This window comes from Nelumbo nucifera, chromosome 6 (genome assembly GCF_055504915.1).
Source record: "Nelumbo nucifera cultivar China Antique chromosome 6, China Antique-T2T, whole genome shotgun sequence".
In the NCBI taxonomy this organism is placed as follows: domain Eukaryota; kingdom Viridiplantae; phylum Streptophyta; class Magnoliopsida; order Proteales; family Nelumbonaceae; genus Nelumbo; species Nelumbo nucifera.
This window is the reverse complement of record NC_142654.1, coordinates 16,949,927-16,971,009: the sequence shown is the minus strand read 5'-3', so window position 1 is coordinate 16,971,009 and position 21,083 is coordinate 16,949,927. Positions and strand designations below refer to the sequence as shown.

The following is a 21,083-nucleotide window of genomic DNA, read 5'->3' as shown; positions in this document are numbered from 1 at the left end:
AAAATAGGGAAAATTTTGGGCACATATCTAATGTTATATATTTATAAAAAATAAAATATTGGGTACATCTCTAATATTATGCATTCATTATATTCAGCAAAAATAAGTATTATACATAGAAAATAATTTTAACAATGATGCAAATGTAATACAAAATTTAATGTCTACCTAGAAATCAAACTATTTTTCTTTTTAGGTGGTGGTTAGAGGTTTGGGTCAAATGATATCATAGGCAAACAAAAATTAAGTGTAATAAGTAAAAATTATTTATATAATGTACATGAAATATATAGTTTAAAGGGAAAATTATAGTAAAAGCCAATTGTACATTCAAAATTAAGTTGTAGGATGACCCAAAAGCCAACAAAACTCTAATAACCGACTCTACATTTTAAATTATAAAAACCCCCACCATGTCATCAGAGGTTGACGTGGTTGTTGCCAATATGGAACTCTTAATCCATGTTGGACATAGTAAAAAGCCTATATCGAAAATAGGTTTTCAGTTTCTCTCCCACTCTCTCTCTCTCTCTCTCTTTTCTCTCTCTCTCTCTCTCTCTCTCTCTCTCTCTCTCTCTCTCTCTCTCTCTCTCTCTATCTATATATATATATATATATATATATATATATATATATCGATCTCGATCCCCCTCCCTTCTCTCTCACTCTCATAGTCATGTCTCGATCTGCCGCTCCCTTTGTCTCTCCCACTCTCTTAACTTTCGTCTGTAGCCAAATCAAAACCTCTCTCTCTCTCTCTCTCTAATTCTTCTCCCTCACTCTTCCTCTCGATCAATATCTCATTCTCTCTCAATCTCTACTGTTCTCCCTCAATCTTTCTCCTGCTCCCTCTCTCGTTCTTTTCTTTTTATTTTTCTTACAAGCTTATATAATATTAATCATACCGTATAAAAAAACTAAAGGGACCAACCACATGTATAATCAAGTTATAAAATTCTATCAAGTTGGTGTAAATTTCACAGCCAAGAGTTTCTTGTGAATTTTTATCAAATTGGTGTAATGATACCAATTTGATAAAAAATCGGTATTAATCGTCCATCTTTTTATTTTTCTTACACACTTATACCACTTGTACAATTAAGCTATTTTCTTATCTAGATGGTGGGCCAATGATCCAACTTTTTAAAGAAACCTGTGATGTCATAATTGAATAATAAATATCTAAAAAAAGATAGAGCACAAAAAATGAAAATGTATAGAATTTTGTTGAAAACATTTGAGAGCATTTCTAATGTTATATATTCATCATATTAAATAAAAATAATTGTTAAAATAAAATCTATTTTTCTTTATGATAGAAATGAAATACAAAATTTAATAATAATAATAACAACAATTGTTATTTGTTACAAGCATTTAAATTTCTATCTTAACTATGATATATCTAAAATTCAATTAATTAATATGAAGAAAAATTTTTCACGTGCAACGCATGTGTTTACTTACTAGTTTTAAAGAAAATGTAAGTTAAAAGACTTGAGCCCTAGTCATTTGTTTTAAAAGTTAAGAAACTTACCATCCATCCATCATATTTAAGTACATTAAAAGTTATAAAATACATTATATATAGTATTTATATGACCCGTAGTATATATATGTACGTGTCACATCATCACGGTTCAATCTTCGGTCAAACATCTCTCTTCTCCAGTTCTATGCCTGGTCCAGTTCTCTAAACATTGGTTTTATCCCAAACCCAGTCCCTATCCAAAAACCTTTGAACTGGTTAACGACCATTGACCCAAGTGGGCAAACCGTCAACTTGTTTGACCCGTTTCATAGTTTTTGGTCGCTTTTTATTTTCATTTTTTTTTTGTCAAAATGGGCCATCAGTTTGAATTAAACGGTTGAACTGTTGACCTAGAAACTGGTGGCCAAAACGGTTCTGGGTCTGGATTGGTTTTTAAAACATTGGGTATAAGTGCTTTTAACAGTGGATGATAAATCTAGGCCTCCCCTATTTTTGTCAAAATTTTTGAATGCTCAATGATGATTGTACATAGGGGTGAGAATTTGGTTAAAAATTAAAATGAATAAACCAAAATTTAAAAAATCAAACTTAAAAAAAGATAAAAACTGAACCGAAACCAAATTATAAAAAAAACCAAAATAACCGAAACTGTAATTTTTTGTTTGATTTTTGGTTATTTCAATTAAAACTGAATTTCAATAATATATACACTATATTATACTTAATGAGTGGACAAGTGCATTTGAACGTGATAGATTGTCATGATAATGAATAAAGTATGAAAAATTAAAAAGAAAATTATAGAAATAAAGCAACATTCTAAGGTAAAGCTTACGGAACGTTGGAACGTTGGTTGAGGATGACCTTACGACACAACCTCAAAGAATACAACAACACTCCCCAATAGGTATTTAAAGGCACACCATCTAAGGTAAAGCTCCTTCTACTCTAACATTCTAGCTCTCTTGCTATCTTATTTCACTTGCCTTTCTAACTCTTATTGAAAAATCAGCTTAATTAGGGCCTCTAACATCTTGTAGTCGCAAGTTATTAAATCCAATATATTTCATCCAACTCATTATTAGAACATTATTTATTGCTCGCCTATCTCAATTCTAACAAATTTAAGTATATTTATAAATAAGTAAAATGGTTGATATTAATTCTTGGATAGTTTTTAAATTTTGGCAACCGGTCATCCCCATTTCTTTTAAAGAAACTCCTACAATTTTTATTTTCTGAAAAAAGAAAAAAGGTAAGGTGGATTTTATTCATGATGAAGAAATTATACAAGAAAGGGGAGGATCATGAAACATAAATCCCCAAAGGGACTGATCAAAGCTCTCACAGATTGACAGAATTAAGCATCACAAACATATTCTGATTACAAAAACACAAGGATGGCAAAAAGTCAAGAAGCAAGTCTGACTACAATTTAGTGGATCAGCACCTCCGGCTCCTTCCTCTCATTTCAGAAATTGCTGTTGTTTGGAGTTCAAGGTTGGAGGACTTCATGAACCACTCCATTAAACCTGTATATTTCTCAAATAAACCTTGCTTACGTTCCCACTAATCTTTGAGCTTAGAACTTGGCATAACAATTAGACACCCTAATTGGGACCATTCCATAGTTGGAATGGCTTCTTTATCTGATTTATCTTATTTTTAGCCCTGGAAAGCTTTGGGTAGACACAAGTTGGACACAAAATATAACTCAAACAAATGTAAATTGAGTGGTTTTCATGAACATCTTGTTGAAATAAAAGTTAAAATAACATTAATTGTACCTTAGAAACCTGATGGAAGTTCTTCACTCAATTTGGTTCCGTTCAGCATCTGAATGCCTTTGATCTTCACCCGCTACTTCACATAGGCATCTGAGTCTGAGCAATGACTAAACATGTATCGACATACAAGAAGTCAATATAATGTGCAAAGGGAAGAAGAACGATTGTCAAAAGGAGAAGTGAGGGCCCATTTGATTCACAGGAATAGGGGTCTGGAGTCGAAATTGGAATTGGCGGAATTCCAACTGTTTGGTTGGGTGGAATTAGAATGCCATTCTCATTCCCCCATTTCAATGAATGGCCATTCCCTATCCCTCCCTTGAAAAGAAATGCCATTTCATCTGATTTCAATTCCAATTCCTGTTTGAACCAAACAGACTATGAGAATAGATCACTCCATTCAAAGAATTTAAACTCCAACTAAACCAAGCAGACCCTAATTAGTTTTGTGTTCACCTGAATGTGGCCTCGTTGTGGGAACCTTGATACTGCGCGACACTCAGCCAGCCTAGTAAGCTCCCTTTGCCTCTCGTTCTCCATATGCATGAGCATATCAACAATGGCTTTGCGCCCTCTCACCCGAGGACAATTTCCGGCACATGGAAATCTCAATTGTTCTCTTCCTTCCAATGCAACAGAGTGTTCATGAGATGGTGGCGGTTCAATGATGTATGAATGCTCCCCATCATTTTCATCGCTCCAATATGTGGTTGAACTCTGGGTCCAATTCCCAGAAGTTAACCTTCTTATGATATCTGCGACTCTACTCTCACATTCTCTTACATGGTGGCCTTGTGATGATGAGGGTAAATCACATGGAGCTGTCTAATCAGACTCCGAATCCGCAAATAAGTTCTCAGGAGCATATTATTCATCACCAGAGTCACAAAATTCAGAGCTAACAATAGAGGGTTCTTCTCCATATGAAGAGAACTGATGAGTCCATCTTATGAATAACACCGCCTCCCGAATCCTCTCTCATATATTCGAATTTTGCCACAGTTCCACCCTCCCAGACAGTATAAAGTTGTAAATTTTGTTATGTTCATTAATTGGAGGTTTTGATTACTGTGGGGATTCAGTTGCAGGAAATAGTTTGTGAGAGATAAAACGGTTTGCAAGAAAGATTTTATGAGAGATAAAACCGTTGGTTTTACGGTTGGAGGGAAGAGTTTGTGGGAGACAGGGAAGAGATTGTGGGAGATACAACTGTTTTTTTCGGTTTCTATTACAGCCGGAGTAAAGGATATATATGTTCTCTTTATACATAGACAGGTGGGAGTAGAATGTGTCCAATGAAAATTCCAGAAAGTGAGACTACTTGTTCTTTTATAAATAATATAGATATTATAATATTATATATTATAATTCTAAAAACTGAAACCGAAACTCAAATATTTATAAATGGAACTAACCAAATCAAATTAACCAAAACCTGAAAAAACCAAACCAAAAAAATCGAAACTAAAATTTTCAGTTCAGCTTTTCGATTTTAACCAAATAATTATCATCCCTAATTGTACCTACAATTTAATAGGATCTCAAGTTCTCTCGTATAAATAAGCATCAAATATTTGTATCGATTCAAAGGTAATGGCTGGAAGCTAGGGCTGTCAATGATGCCAATCATACCTCATTGCACAGCATTTGGATCTGCATCTTGAGTTCCAATTACAATCGGAATGGGATTGGTTTTCTGACCTGATTGACACTCCAATCAATAATGGTTATAAAATTATCATCTTATAGGAGATATATGATATATATTAGCATATGACAAAAATACCCCCAATATTTTATATACATTTCTCAGATAAGATAAGATGTTTAAAATTATCATTTTATAAAGGATACTTTCCAGTCAGAATTAGAATTAGAATGGTCTATTCCCATAGTCTGATTGGTTCTGACTAAAATTGAAATAAGAATTGGAATCAGTTATAATGGGATTTCATTTCCAAGGGAGGGAGAGGGAATGACCATTTTTTCAAATGGAAGAATGCCATTCCACCAAGAATAGAAATAAGATTTCAATTCCGTCCAATCAAACAGCTGGATTCTAATTCCAATTCCAATTCCAAACTCTATTGCAGCGAACCAAAAACTGAAAAAACAAATGATTATAGTAGATTTATTGTCAAAAAGACCAAGCTAAATGCATGTCAAGCATGATTGGGTCTTTATCAAATAAGACCTCGGTTCTTGTCTAATACTTACATGGTTTAGGTTTAACTGTGTGAGTTTTCTTTTGAGATGGGTCCAGCCTGACCCGGCTCAGACCCACAACCCACTTACAAGCCTAAAATGGTTCAGAAATTATTACCCGGCCGGGTCAATTTTCCAATGAAGGAATCATATTTATAGGTATACTATTATTATTAGCCACAAAATGCATAGATGAAGGGGTCTTTGCTTATGTTGGAATTATCATTAAAGTGGTTTTGTAGGTTTTGGGTTTTGGTCGGATTATGGGTGGCAAGGGGGGCTCCAAATATGGAGATGCTACCTAAGCTCGGTTTTTTTTTATTTTTTTTATAGCAGGGCCCGAAATCACTGGAGCCCGGCATTGTCTTGGTCCTGTAGGGGCGCCTATGATATCAAGGCCCGGCCAAGTCGTACAAACAATTGGATGGCGTTTTATACTTTTATTTAGAGCATGTTTGGTGCTGTGGTAGGTGTTTTGTACATAATTCAAGGCATAATTGTTTTATTGTAGTTTCAAACGCATCAGACATCAACACCACTAGGCGCTACATAAGACACTAGAGATAGAAATGCCCCCATCATGAAGAAAGAAATATTGATGGGTGTTTTTTCCAAAAGTGACTTACACATAATTTATGCGTACAAGCATTTACATTTTGATTTTGTTCAATCAAAAATGGTTATGGTTGGGTAAAGCCAAAATGCCTATATGGCAATTTCTTGTAGGTGGAGGCTCAACTATAAATGGAGTATAAATCCCGGTTCAGAGTAAATTTGTACTTTGGTTCATTTTTGTTTGTGTTTGGCAACATTACATTTATACATTGATAAATGACAGACCAATGCATATTTACATTGATAATAAGATGTAAAAGTATATCAATAAAAAAGAAGTAAATTTGCATTCAAGTGGGCTTTTCATAAAAAAAAAAAACATATGCTTTATTGGAATTTATATTTGCATCCATTACAGCTAAAAGTCTGTTTTGGTAAGAAGTTAAATTTGTCAGTGCAAAACTAACCCAATTTTGTAATTTATATGAACCGTTTTACACTCTACATATTTGCATTCACACTTATTTGCATCATTTCTAAACACAGCCTTAATATTTTCATTTTCATAATTAATGTTCTAATTCCTTCCCTTTGTTGTATTTTCATGTATACTATATCCTTTTAAGGCTTAGTTAGGGCAGAGTGAAAATATAAATATGTACAGTGCAAGAAACCCTTTGTATTTGTATTGGCAAGAAATCCTTTAGGAAGAGCGCAAAAATGAAATAAAATAATGCAAATACAAATATGTATAGTCTAAACCTTGAGAAAATCTATGATATGGGAAGAGTTTTGACCAATCAAAACCAACCCATAAACCTTATATATGATACCGGTTGATTGGTCAAAAAATTTCAGATATCGTATCTTTCCATATCATAGTCGAACCCCTAAACCTTATATATGATATTGTACAACCTTATATTTGTATTGTACATATTTATATTTGTACTCCTTCCAAATGGAGCCAGTACAAATACAAATATGTAAAGCGCAAAACCTTGTATTTTGTATTATTTTGTATGTTTAGAATGAGTACAAATACAAATATGTGAAGTACAAATACATACAAAATAATATAAAATACAAAGTTTTTGCATTCTATAAAATTTAATACCTGCCCTAATTACATATAGAGATGCCAAATATAGGTGTAGGGGGTCAGGTTAGAATTTAGTTGCTTAAACCTGAATCAGGTCGGTTGAAGTTTGCTATTCTGGCCTGTCAAGTCATGATACCCCTACATATGTAGAGTGTATTCTTGTAATTTTCAACCCCTTAATCAAGTTTAGGATTTCTTTTGGCAAATGCTAATGTGTTGCGATTTTTTTTTTTCATATGATATGAAAATAACTGTGAGCCACATATCACCATCGTGAATTGTAATCCAGATTCAATCCTCACAACTGAATCCGGTCACCATGAATTGGCGATGCTTCCTACTTTATGATATAAGGGCTTGTTTGGTTCATGGGAATAGAGGTTTGGAATTGAAATTGGAATGAACCAACTGTTTGGTTGGACATAATCAGAATCTTATTTCAATTCCTGATAAAATGGCATTTCCCAATAGAAGGGAATGATCATTCCCTCTCCCTCCTTTGGGAATGAAATCTTATTCCAACTGATTCCATTTCTCATTCCCATTTCGATCAAAACCGAACAAAATAATAAACTATGAGAATAAACCATTCCAATTCCAATTTGGAGGGATCTTGATTCTGATTTCGATTATAATTTCAACTGTGAACCAAACAGATCCTAAGCTTCCATGAAGTGATAAGCTGAGGTTTTTCTTACCATTGTATCTTAACACCCTAGTGGAACCCTTTCTTTTATATTTGTTTGAAACTGGCACCTTGGAATTCATGAAGCAAATTCTAACTTAAACTTTGGGTTTTCAATTCTCTTTCTTTTAATAAAAAATACAATTAAAAGATTTAGAGTTGAATGGATTTGTTGTGGATTGAACCATACAGGGAGTTGAGGTGGGTTTAGAAACTACATGTTATTAAATCAGGTTACATTGAGTTTAGGTATAAACATCGGAGGGATAGGTTAGGGTGAAGACAAACATGTGCCTTATACCGAAGTTGATCCATTAACATCTCTAATTGCACCTCATAAAATAATATTTGGAGTTCAACCATGGTGCACTCAATGACATTTGATTGCACATAAAATCTAGATCTTAACCAATCATGTTCAAGACGTCTTACATTTCATTGATTCGCATTTGATAGTAGGGGTGTTCACGGTTCGATTGGGGCATTTTTTTGAACCAAACTGGTGGTACCGGTTTATAGAAAACCAGTAACCAGAATTGAATCGAAACTAGTCGATTAACCGGCTGACTGGTTCAGTTAACCGTGGGTTCGGTTTGTCGATTTTTTTGGTTTTTTTTACAATTAATATTATAAAAATATATATAAATATATAATAAAAAATGATAAATATATGAAGTATTATATTTTAAATGATAATAATATATAATACATTATAAATATATATAATGCATCTTTATTACTTTATAATATATAAAAAATAAACAATATACATAAATATATATAAAGTATATAGAAATATATGTATATACCGGTCGATTTGGTTAACCGCTGGTTTTTATATTGGTTAACCAAAATCGAACTGATACCTTCGATTTTCCAAAAATGCCAAACCGAAACCGAACAGACCGATTTGATTAACCGATTTTTCGGTTTGATTTCAGTCGATTTTTTTGGTTGGTTCAGTTTTTCGGTTTGTTTTGCTCACCCCTAATTGATAGTGTACTTTTACATTTAATATGGCATAGTTTGATGTTTAATAAGACATGAATTAAAGATATCATTATTCCACATGCTGCTTACTGCATTGGATGCACCATAAGTCTTGCCTAATATTTATCATAAATTGTTGGGCCATTTACTAAAACACCCATTGTAGTTTCACAAATTAACTAAAACCTATCCTATAGTTTACACTTTATTAAAACATCCCTAATATACTTTGTATTTCTATCTAAAAATGGTAATGTGGTCATATAAACAAGGTGAAAATTGTTTAAAGGCATGAGCCTATGCCTTTTTATTCTAAAAGTACCCCTAAAGCTTCATATCAAGATTCTAGAAAGAGAGAAGGTTTGATTTTCTTATGTATCAAAAGATGTTTGGCTTTAGTATAATGAAAAAGACAGAACAATGGTATCCAAAGTTCTTTGGTAGCAATGATTTGTCTTCCTTCTTCAAACAAACAACAAATTTTACCGAGTAGAGCTGTTGCCCATGTTTTACTAGGGACAAGAATGACATTTTCATTTTTGCTTATATAGATTAAATTTGCTTGAAGTGATGTTAAGGTCAAAATTGCCAATTTTCTCTTCCATTTCATGGAAGGTTGATTAAGTAAATTGGTTGCAAACTATAGGGTGTGTTTTAGTAAAATGCAAACTATAGGATAGGTTTTAGGGGATCCATGAAACTACATGGGTGTTTTTATAGTAAATGACCCTAAATTGTTTTAGCCTAGCCACTAGCTTTTAGGTACAAGACCTAAATCTAGCCCACCCAACTTATGGGATAAGCTTGTCATTTAGGTTTTGTGGCCAGGCTAGACCAAACTTGGATCATCTCATCCTTGTTTGCTACTTCGAGGTTAGACCCACACCTTTTTGAATGGATTCTTAAGAGGTCTGGTTGTGTTCCAACTTCCAAATCAATGCATTCAATTGCCATAAAGTGTTTTCAACTTGCTGTTGACCTAGTCGGTTGAACTGTTCACAAATCGTTACTCGTTCATAATTTTTATAAGATCCTATTAAAACCCAAGGATTGGTCAAAATTGTTGACCTAGTAAAAAATCGTTTGACCCAAGCGATTGGCCATTGATCAATTCGACTAGGGATGGCAATTTCTACCCTACCCCCCTACCCTCCCCAACGGGGAGTTTTTTTTTCCTTAAATGATGGGTTTTGTGATTCTATAATCCATATGGGTATGGGTATGGGTAGGGTACGGTATTATGCTAAACCTGACCCTCCCTAACCCGCATATTATTGGAAAACATATAAACTTTATTTTGAATTTTGTGTGAAAGATAATTAATGGTTTATGTATTTTTTACATTTTTAATCAAATGATTAGAAATCTTGATGTTTATTTGTGTTATTTTACTTATTTATTGCTTATACCTAACAAGAAATAATAAGAAATTATATGCAGGTTTTAAACCCAACCCATCTCTACCCTTGAATGCAGAGAGGGTTTGGATTCTCAAAATCCAACCCGCTACGGGTTTTGGGGTGGATACGAGTTGAGAGGTTTAGAGAGACAAGTAGGGTCTAGAATTTACAAAACCCTTTTAATGGTTGCACATTAAAACGTGTATGGAACTTCTAGAAGTCATATCTTTGTGCTCTAGTGTTTGATTGAGTGATCTTTTTTTCTTTTTTATGTTGGATAACTTTTGTGGAAATGTTTGATTGAGTGATTTATTTATCTTGGATAATTTTTTTTTGTTAAAAATCCGTTTTTAACCTTAAATTGCAATTATATATATATATATATATATATATATATATATATATATATATATATATACATGGCACATGGCATAGTGTTCCATTCAATTTGGAAAATGGATGGTTGAACCAGTGAGCCACGACCCGGAGGCAAAAACGATTCAGCCTCCCGGCCGGATTTTAAAACATTAATAGGCACCTCTACACGTACAACCACGAGGACCATTCTCCACCCTACATTTATGCGCAAATTTCAGCCCCAAACACTTTCCATGTAATAAATAACACAAATTAACCCTGGGTGTCTAAACACCACTCAGGAAACCAATCAGTATAAGGTGGGCCAAAGGGCTGACGTGGATTGAAGGATTCAACATGTGCTAAATCAAAAGGCTTCGCTGTCTAATTGTAGCGGTGGAATGGATGGCTCAGATTGGCCGAGTTAAGAGACCGAGCCAAACTCAGTTCACACTCCATCTTCGAAATTCGAACAAACAAACGGCAGTCTGTTCGTCTCCTGACTCCTGCCTCGCCTAATGAAAAGTCAAAGCAGCGACTCGCCTCGGAGTGACGAAGTAAAAAAGCATGGACAAAAGGACAACTGCATCCTGTCCGTTGACACACGTCAACCTATTTGGTGGAAAATGATTCCATGAGGCACTCTCACATGAAGGCTACCTAGGGGCACTTTCAATCAACCGTCCTGATTGGGTTCATTCTTTTGTGGGTCCCGCCCACTAGGCAACTTGGATTCAGAACATAAACGACCATGATTGATGCATGTGGGTCCCGCTTGGGTTTGGGTAAACCATGTTAAGAAATCAATCAAATCAATGAAAGCAGCTTAAAATGGATAAATAAAAAATAGAATTACGAGGAATTTAACTACGAGATGTGGACGTGTATCATGAGTCATATGGTCCATGCCGCCCAGCTGGGTTTACTTAGATCAAACGGATGACATTGCATCACTTTGTCCCCACAAATTTTTTTGATTGGGACCCACAAGGGGGCTTTCCATCTGCTTTGCTGCATGCCTAGTACATGGGGAGTTGGGAGAAGGAGAGAATGATCACCTGTGATCGATGATACGTGATTCCTATGATAACTGGCAGCGACAGATGTATAATGTGTTCCCTCACTTCCATATTTGCGAAAGATCCCATTTGAAGTACGGAATCTGATAATCATGGTTATTAATGGAACCCGATGTACTGGTTTAGCCGGTAAACGGTAAACCAAAATTTTTTTTTCCGCCGTCGCCCTTCTGACGGCGTTCCACGGATTCGTCGGAGTTATGTGCCGTACATATCGCCACCGGATGATTAAGGTAAGGGAGGAGAGAGAAAGAGAGAGAAAGAGAGAAAAGAAAAGTGGAGGAGAGATGGGCATTCGTTTGCTGTCTTCGTGATTTTCTCCTCCTTCCTCCCCCACCCACACCCGATTTTTATTTCTTTCGACCGCTGCGAGGAATCGAAAGGAGAGAGAGAGAGAGAGAGAGAGAGAGAGAGAGAGAGAGAGAGAGAGAGGACCTAAATTTGATTTTTCCCCGGAGGTCGTCGGATTCTGAATTGTCGGGTTTTCAATTTGTTCTGGACGAATCGGTGATCCAATAGAGGGTTTCATTGCTCTTGTTGATGACCTCGGGCGTGAATCGGGGAAGGTGGGGTTGAATTCTGCGGTGATTCGATATGTGGATGGGGCAAAGAAGAAATGCTAATCTCGCAGAATCGTAACACCGATCTCTGGAACGGGGAAGATAGCAGAATCGAAGGCGGGAAAGGATGGAGGTTGATTCGTCGATGGTGCCAGAGACCGATCATGATCATGGGCAGAATCACGACCCTGGAGCGATCTCTTCTATGGATGGCAGCAGACACGGAGAACAGCTGGGTGGGCCCGAGGAGTCTGCGGCTCCTGTGACTCCACTTGCGCAGACGCAGCAGTCTCAGGTGCAGCAGCAGCAGCAGTCTCAGCCCCAGCCCCAGCCGCAGTCGCCTCAGGTGCAGCAAGCTTCGGTTGCCGGGCCGAGGCCTGCTCCAACGTACTCGGTTGTCGAGGCGATCATTGAGAAGAAGGAAGACGGGCCAGGGTCTAGGTGCGGTCACACGTTGACCGCAATTGCTGCCGTTGGGGAAGAAGGGACACCTGGATACATCGGACCTCGGCTTATCTTATTCGGTGGTGCCACTGCTCTGGAAGGCAACGCTGCAGCTTCTGGACCTCCGTCTTCTGCTGGAAGTGCTGGCATCCGTATGTTCATTGAACCATTATGCCTTATCATTGTTATAGTTATTACAATTATTATTTTTTGTCCTGAATTTTGGTTTGCTATGGCTCCTCTTTGATTTATGTAATAGAACCCTAATCTTATCTTGATTGAGCAATTTCACTTTTAAGTCTGAATTCAGTTTCAATGTAATTCAATTCCATCCACCTACAAATCTCTTCTTACCCACACTCAATTTTCTGAGAAAACTGAAGTTCGTGTTAGAAAAATAACATTGTTTCCAAGTCCTTTTGTGACCATGGGATTCTTGAATTGCAGGACTAGCCGGTGCTACTGCTGATGTTCACTGTTATGATGTTATCTCGAACAAATGGTCTAGGTAAATTTTGCAATGGGGATTCTTTTTTATTATTACCTTGCAAATCGTTGTGGATGATTCACATGTCTTAAATGATTGTAATGTGGCTCTGTATCATGTTTCTTAACGACTTTCTTTGCAGGCTTACTCCTCTTGGAGAACCACCCTCACCAAGGGCGGCACATGTAGCAACTGCTGTGGGTACAATGGTAGTAATTCAGGTTGGTGTGATGTGTGAAGCTAGATACGTATTGTTACATATATTATTGGTTAGTTTAATTGAAAATCATTTATTCCTATATGTAGTCATTACTCATCTTTTCCTTCTTTACTAACTATGATTTGGCTCAGGGTGGCATTGGTCCAGCTGGTCTGTCTGCAGAGGATCTTCATGTTCTAGACCTTACACAGCAACGACCTAGATGGCACAGGTTTTTATATAGAACCGATTGCATATTTCTTATAATTTGAGGTAGATTTTATTTGTTACAGTGAAATTCGTTTTTTTATAGAGTTGTCGTCCAAGGCCCTGGCCCTGGGCCACGTTATGGACATGTTATGGCTCTTGTTGGGCAAAGGTTTCTCCTGGCGATTGGTGGAAATGATGGTAAGCCACTTCATTCTTTTCACTGATATTTTTTACTACCCTCTAAACACTGAATGGACATTGGGTTGTCATTTTAGATATAAAGATATTAAAAAGTTTGGTGCATGTTAAACAGGAAAACGACCTTTAGCTGATGTTTGGGCCCTAGACACAGCTGCGAAGCCTTATGAGTGGCGGAAACTGGAACCAGAAGGGGAAGGTCCACCTCCGTGCATGTAAGTTTATTTCCTCTGACTTTTCCTGCAATATCTGTCCACATGCAACATTAACATTATGCCAAGTCACTTAAATTCTTAAAGTTGTAAATTAAGATAAGCTACTGGTTACCTATAAAAAAAAAACATTAATATTATATAATTATACCAATATGTTTTGAACAATTTATATATGTGATGTTTTCCTGGTGTTCGCTGTGATAGTGAGTGATCATATCTATTGATATGTTGTTCACTGGAAATTGATACAAAATCTGTGTTTTTTTCTTAGGGGAGTCCTATGTGAAGTGGTTATCTTGTAGCATTTTTCAAATTTTTTGTAAGGAGTAGGTTACCAGTATCCTTATTTCTTCGTTTGTGCATACATGTTTGTGAATGTTTGATAAGTTGAGGCTAGGAAATTTCCCTGAGTTTTCACTTCCCATTTTAGTTAATAAGGAGAAAGTACTTGGGATGCATATAGCACCATTAATGGGTCACATTTCTCTTATTTGTTCCTTCACAAGAAGCACACTTCCCTTGCTACAACCAAACATTTTGTTTAATTACCATGCTCAAATCTATATCTATTTGTGTGGTTTAATCTGAATATTGTCCATATTTATGGAATGGTTATTTAATGAGTACCCTAGGATGCCTGTATTTTTTTTTTTTTTTAGCTATGTTCTTTTTTTGTTGGTTTCTAGGTACAAGGACTAGGAGGACAATTGGGGCTATCAACCATCTTGCGTTTGATTAAGGTTAAACGTTTCTCAATCTTGACCCTAATTCCAAGGCCAAGTTAGCCCAAATAAGAAGTGAGGGTTAGTTGGTCATTAGTGACCAAATTCAGAAATCAACAGACACTTAAGATCACATAGAGAATGTGCACATAATACATGGACATAATATAGTACTAATACTTTACTAAAACAACCTGCATGATATTCTAATAGTTGCATTCATGCATGCATTCATACATACATATACATATGCATATACATACATAGATGGAAAAATGCATCCATCCATCCATATCCATCCATACATGCATATATAAACACATTCATTCATCCATCCATCCATCCATATGTATGTACATGGCTACATGCATGCATAGACTTGACTGTTTCTGTTTCTGTGGATGGAAAACAGAGTCACTTATGTTATGTCTCCCTGCCTCCCCCTAGAAAGCTATTTCATCTATATCTTCTCTGTTTTGCTTTTTTTTTTTTTCCAGCACATTCACTATGATGTTATTGTGGGCAACAAAGTGTTGTTTTGGGAGGACTTATGGTGGGGAGAGAGACCCTTAAAAATCAGCTCCCGTTGGTTTACCCCTTCTGTTCTCATAACTTAAACCTAACTCTTTTTTGGCCTCCTCTGATGTTGGTTATCTTGGGGATTTTTTCTCAGGAGTGGTTTATGGGATTCAGATATGAACAAATTATTACCATTCTAAATAGTTTGAAGGGAGTTTTCTTGGATGCTTCTCAGCTTGATTCTAGAGTTTGGACCCTTAACCTCTCGTGTTTATTCACTTGTGCTTCATTTTTGGAACCGATTGGTCTCAATTCTCTCATCTTCTCTGACTTTCCCCTTAAAAATCCATTAGCCTTGGGTTCAGTGATTTAAAAGGCGCGTCTCAGGCACACCTAGGCGCATAGGCGAGGTGCATTTTAGGGTAGGCGCCTCGCCCAAGTCCTAGGCGCAGCCCATTCAAAAGGTGCATACCCGGTGCACCCAGGCGTGCGCTTGGTGCGCCTTGTGCCTTAGCCTAGGCATGCGCCTTTTGAAAATTTGATGCCTTTTTCCTTTTTTTGAGTCTAGCGGCTGGGCCGGGGGCTCCGCCCCTGGACCCCCGTGCCACACCCCTCAAGGTCAGCCCAAACAAGTCCATTTTAGGGTCTTAAATTCTTAGTTTTCACACAAAAAATAATGATTTTATAGTTTTAATTGCTTTTAAGAAGATATTTTATTAGGATGAATGGATGGATAGCATTACCAAATAGGGGGTTCTTGAAGCTCCGGTGGCCTCGAGGGGCATGGCACAAAGGCGGCTCTTAGAATTAGGAATGCAATTTGTCACATTAGCTACTTGAAGTAGTGTAATTGAGAAAAAAAGAGATTGTGGGTTTTATATGCTTGAAAATGTTTTATATGTTTGATTTCATTTTTAAATTCTCATTTGAATATTCTTTACATATTATGTTTATGTATTTTAATTTTAGATAATAGATTTTTCAAAACATTTATTTTAAAAATTAAGTTTATATTTCTATTAATATTATGTTTTATATATTTTTTTTTGCATTTTTGGCATATTTTTTTGAATTTTTTTACTTTTTTTTTATTTTTTAGCTTTTTTTTAATTGTGCGCCTTGCCTCAAAAAGGCACACGCCTCGCCTTGCGCCTTTTTTGCGCCTTTCGCTTTTAAAACACTACTTGGGTTGATCTTCCCCAAAATTCTTTTTGTTTGAAGCTACCATATGAAGATCAATAAGCTTTGTAGAGAAAGAGGCTCAATTGGTATTTTTTGCCCCACAAATGCTTTCTATGTGATGCAATTGGGGAAGCAACATTTTATATACTAATCTCCTATCCTCCTGCTCCTTTATCTCTGGTATTTGGAATTGGTTTTTAGCCCTTTTTGTTGTGGTTGGTCCCCATCTGGTGATGTGAGAAATATTTTCTTGCCTTCATTTTTTAACCCCCCAAGGAGAAGAGGGAAGATTTTTTTTTGAAGCAAAGGTAACTTTTTATAAAAGAAGAAACAAACAGAAGAGGGAAGATTATATGGAGGTGTTGTTGAGCTGTCATCCTTTGGTCTATTTGGCAAGAAAGCTTACTAGTTAAGTGGTGCAATGAACCAAAGCCTTGAACATCTTTTCAGCCAAAGGGAAAGTTCTTTGTAATCCCTTGCCTTTTTCCATCTGCTGAGTTGTATGGAAGGAGAGGATTATCAGAATTTTTGATGGTAAAGAAGCCTCTTTGAAAGCTACCATTGGAAAGATTAAATGGACACTTGTGAGGTGGCCCCAGGCATTGAATTTGTTATCATGTATTCAAGAATAAGTGGGCTTCCATCATTTTTTGATCTGAGTGTAAAGGATTATGCTATATAGTTATACTTTATGTGGATGTCTGTAATTACTCATTTTGTACAGATTGAGGGCTTCTCACTCTCTTTATAGTAATGCAATTCCTTTTACCATTTATCCAAGAAAGACCTTGGACATCTTTACACCTTTCTCAAATGACGATATTATTTGGGGTTGTCAATCCATAAGTGATGTGGGGTGGTGGAAAGAGAGTAGGAGTGATGTTTCTTCAGTTACATCTTTTTATAATGCTTTGGCGAGGAACCAGGTGTTGAAATCCAATGTCATCAGGGCTCAGGGAAATCCTGTACCTCCTAGAGTGGAGGATTTTGTGTGTCTACTGGTCATGTTAAAGGAATATGAATTCAGTTGGCTGGGAGATGCTACCTTTGCCTATCTGAAGAGCAGAGTGTGATGCATTTGTTTATTGACTGTTGTTTTTCAAAGTATGTTTGGCGATGTTACTTCAGCCATTTCGTCCTTGACTTATGGAGACCAAGGTTGCCTCAAGAAATCTTTGGTAGATGGCCTGTGTTGAGGGGGAAGTAGAAACGCAAAGATAGTTTGGAGTTGCATCCCTTTTTGCTATTTCTTGGGAAATTTGGAAGGAAAGAAACAGAAGAATTTTTGGTGGCCAGTCAAAATGCAGAGATCAAGTTGTCTTCTTAATGTGGAAAGAGGTTCAGGGATTGGCTTTTGCTTTTTCCAGAATTCGAGGGAATTACAAATGAAGATTTTGTTTGTAATTTTGGTCTGTTTGAGATCTTGATCTTGGGAGATGAAAATCTTGTACTTTTTCCTTTTCTTTTGTTTTGGGATGATCCCTCATCACTGACTTTGGTTTTTTTTTTGACTAACAAAATTTTATTTTTTGTTTAATACCAGAAGAACATTTAAAAAGGAGCATTTGGGATAGGTGGAGTCTTCAGAGATGTCATAGAGCTATGGTAGTATTATACTCTGGTGTTGTTGATTTTGGGGATTCTATAAGATATGGGATGCTAGAAGTTCTTTATGGAATTAGGATTGACAAGGGGATGAATATGAGAAACCTAGTGGTGGAAAGTTATTATAAGACAATAGTGTGTTGGTTGAGAAATGATGGTGTGGGAAGGTGGGATAGGCTTGGTCGTCGCGGTTTGAAGGTTGGGGAATGGAAATGAAGAAGCTGCAAGATTTCCCTTGAACTTGTACTGAGAATGGCAATGAGCTTGAGTAGTAAGAGCTGAGGAAACTTAGGGTTTCTCTCCTGAGGAATACTCTTACTTTTCTGAACTCCAAAACTGAAAACTAATGCTTTGTCTGAGAATGTCTAATGATTGTCCCTTTCTGTTGGGTTATTTTTTATAAGTTCTGGAATTTTCTGATTGATGAAAAGTTTTATTTATTGTTATTCTCTGCTTTTGTCTTTTCCTTCGAGTTATTTTATCATTCTGCCAGAGGACTTGTGTGCCTGGGATCATGTTTCTAAGTTGGTTACACCATGTCATATTCTGAGGTTAACTATAGGGACACTTGGCTGTCCTTTTCTGTGCGTACACATGTCCAAGACTAAGTTATTTGATTTCTACTTTGCCTTTCTTTGGAAATGTCTGAATAACCAAGTTTCCCAAAGATAACCGAATTTTACATGAGCAAATGTCTGAATTCTGCACTCACCCTAGGGCGGAGATGTGGGTTTCTCATAAGCCATTCTGTACTACGGACTTATGAAAATCTATCCTCTTACAGATGGTCAAGGAACTTGGCACTATCAATATACTTTGAGGAAAATCAAGTATCAAGCAGGGGAGATGGTTCTATCTCAATAGGTTCAGCACCTACTACCTAGATTGGAAATTCACTTGCAAAACAAGGAATGAGTAGGGAGCAAATGTATTGTGGGGTAACAAATAAAAGCTATCTGTAATATCTGTAATTTGAATAGAGGGTGGGGGACCAGCCCTGAAGAGATTCTTACCAATCATTGTAAATACTACACTTTTCATCATTAATGAAGTGGTTTTTACCAATAAAAAGTGTATGTATAAATAAAATATATATTGGGTTTGAGTTGCACCTAATTCATCCCTACCAAGGTTGGCTTCCTGACTTGGATTATTGTACTAGGCAAATGTCTAAGAAGGGATGACCTAAGTAGGAGGGGGATGTCTTCAGGGGCACCAGTCTGTGTGCTGTGTGGTCAGGATGGGGAGAAAGCTGCTGATCAAAAAAAAAAAAAAGGATGGGGAGACAGCTGCCTGTTTGTTAGTTGTGTTTTTTGTAAGGTACATATACAATCATTTCTGCAAGTTAGTCAACTACAGCTGGTGTCATCCAAGGAGTGTAGGAGAGAACTTCCTGGAATCTGGCAGGTTTGAGTCAAGCAGGCTGGATCTTATGGAGCATGATTCCTCTTGTGGTGACCTGGGTCATATGGAAGTAGAGGAAGCATAGAGTTTTTGAGAATAAGGCGAGGTTGGTGGAAGATGTGGTGCAGAGGGCTATGGCCACAGTTCACTCATGGTTGTCAGCCCATGATCTGTTCAGTAGAATTCCTCATCAGTCATTTTCTTTTTCTTTTTTCTTTTTTATAGTTCCTTGTTTGTTTAGGTGCTTAATGGATAGGAGCATTAATTGAATGTTGCAATTTAGGTTGTGGGTCTTGAATGCCTAGGGACTATGGTGTAGGCATTTGACACCTCATATGTATGGTTCCTTTCTGTATATGACTTGTATATGTAAATCTGATTGGTGGAATGAATACAATACCTTACCTTTTGCTCCAAGAAAAAAGTAACTCAATTTTCACCCCCACCTAATCCAATGTATATTTTTGTTATTAGGATTATGCTCAAGTTGGCCCAATCCAAGTTACAGCCTAATGGATACATAATACCGACATCCAATGTCTATTTGCCCATGCACTTATAGTCCAAACTTTGGGCCTATGTCATAGATATACTATATTTAACTGGTGTAAGGGCATGTGCTAGCCCGTGTGCAAGTAAAGATTAGGGTAACTTTGGGCCTACCTCATTAGATATACTATATTTAACTAGTGTAAGGGCATGTGCTAGCCCGTGTGCAAGTAAGGGTAAGGGTAAAGATATAAGTATTGACCTTATTCGATACAAAACTCTGATTTAATTTTTATGACCTGCATGAAAATCAAGACAAGTATTGGCATTATATATTATGAAATATGTATAAAAGATAATGTTATAACTTATATAAATATAATACTTTATCATCTTCAAAGAAATAATTTATATAAATTTAAAATAGTATATAATATATTATATGTGCCAATTTGTAATATTTATATATAATATTTCATAAAATACAAAATAAAACATATATGCATATATAAAGTCTATATATGTAATAAATAAATATATTGTGGGCCAGGCTGGGCCCTGGTCAGGCATCAATTGTTGGGTCCAAGCCTGTCCTAGAAATTATCACCCCTACTCTTGACTTCTGCCTCAGACAGATTTCCTCTCTCCTCAACAACACTTCTCAACTCATTAACAAGGGATTCCTATGAAGCCACAAAGAAAGGAATAAAATTATTCCATGTCTTAAAAAGTGTACTTGCAATGTATGAAAAGATGATTAGTTGTTTCACCTCTTACTAAGGCCTTACATCTGCCATGAAGATGCTAAAATTCCAACATCTGGAGGTTCAATCCAATTAACACCAAACAGCTTTAGCACATGAGTCCAAATTGCATATCTGAATCTGCAATGAATTAAAATATGCTGAATATTCTCTTCTGGCACACCACAGAGACATCAATAATTCACAAGCACCATTCCCTTAGACCTCAGCACATCTATTGTTAAAATCCTGCCTTTAAGGGCCATCCACATGAAGAAGATCATTTTTGATGGAACTTATTTTTCTCCCCACATCCAACCTCAAGGGACCTTCTTTTCAATTGAGTGAGACAAGTTCATAAAGTAACTGTCCATTTGTAATGCAAAGCTCATGGTTTCAGAGCAGAGACATGCTTGAACCTGAGTCATAAATATTGAATTGCGATTCAGAAATT

General features: G+C 36.4%; 1 protein-coding gene across 1 annotated transcript in view; it reads left to right on the top strand.

Annotated features, from left to right (window-relative positions):
* Window positions 1-11,882: 11,882 nt before the first annotated feature.
* LOC104590555 (serine/threonine-protein phosphatase BSL3-like) overlaps window positions 11,883-21,083 on the top strand; it is a 38,718-nt gene continuing 29,517 nt past the window's right edge. The window contains exons 1-6 of the mRNA XM_010249272.3: window positions 11,883-12,808; window positions 13,104-13,164; window positions 13,286-13,364; window positions 13,495-13,574; window positions 13,656-13,750; window positions 13,866-13,965. Of these exons, the coding sequence (XP_010247574.1) occupies window positions 12,340-12,808; window positions 13,104-13,164; window positions 13,286-13,364; window positions 13,495-13,574; window positions 13,656-13,750; window positions 13,866-13,965 (884 nt within the window). The 5' untranslated portion in view covers window positions 11,883-12,339. The remainder of the gene's footprint in view (window positions 12,809-13,103; window positions 13,165-13,285; window positions 13,365-13,494; window positions 13,575-13,655; window positions 13,751-13,865; window positions 13,966-21,083) is intronic.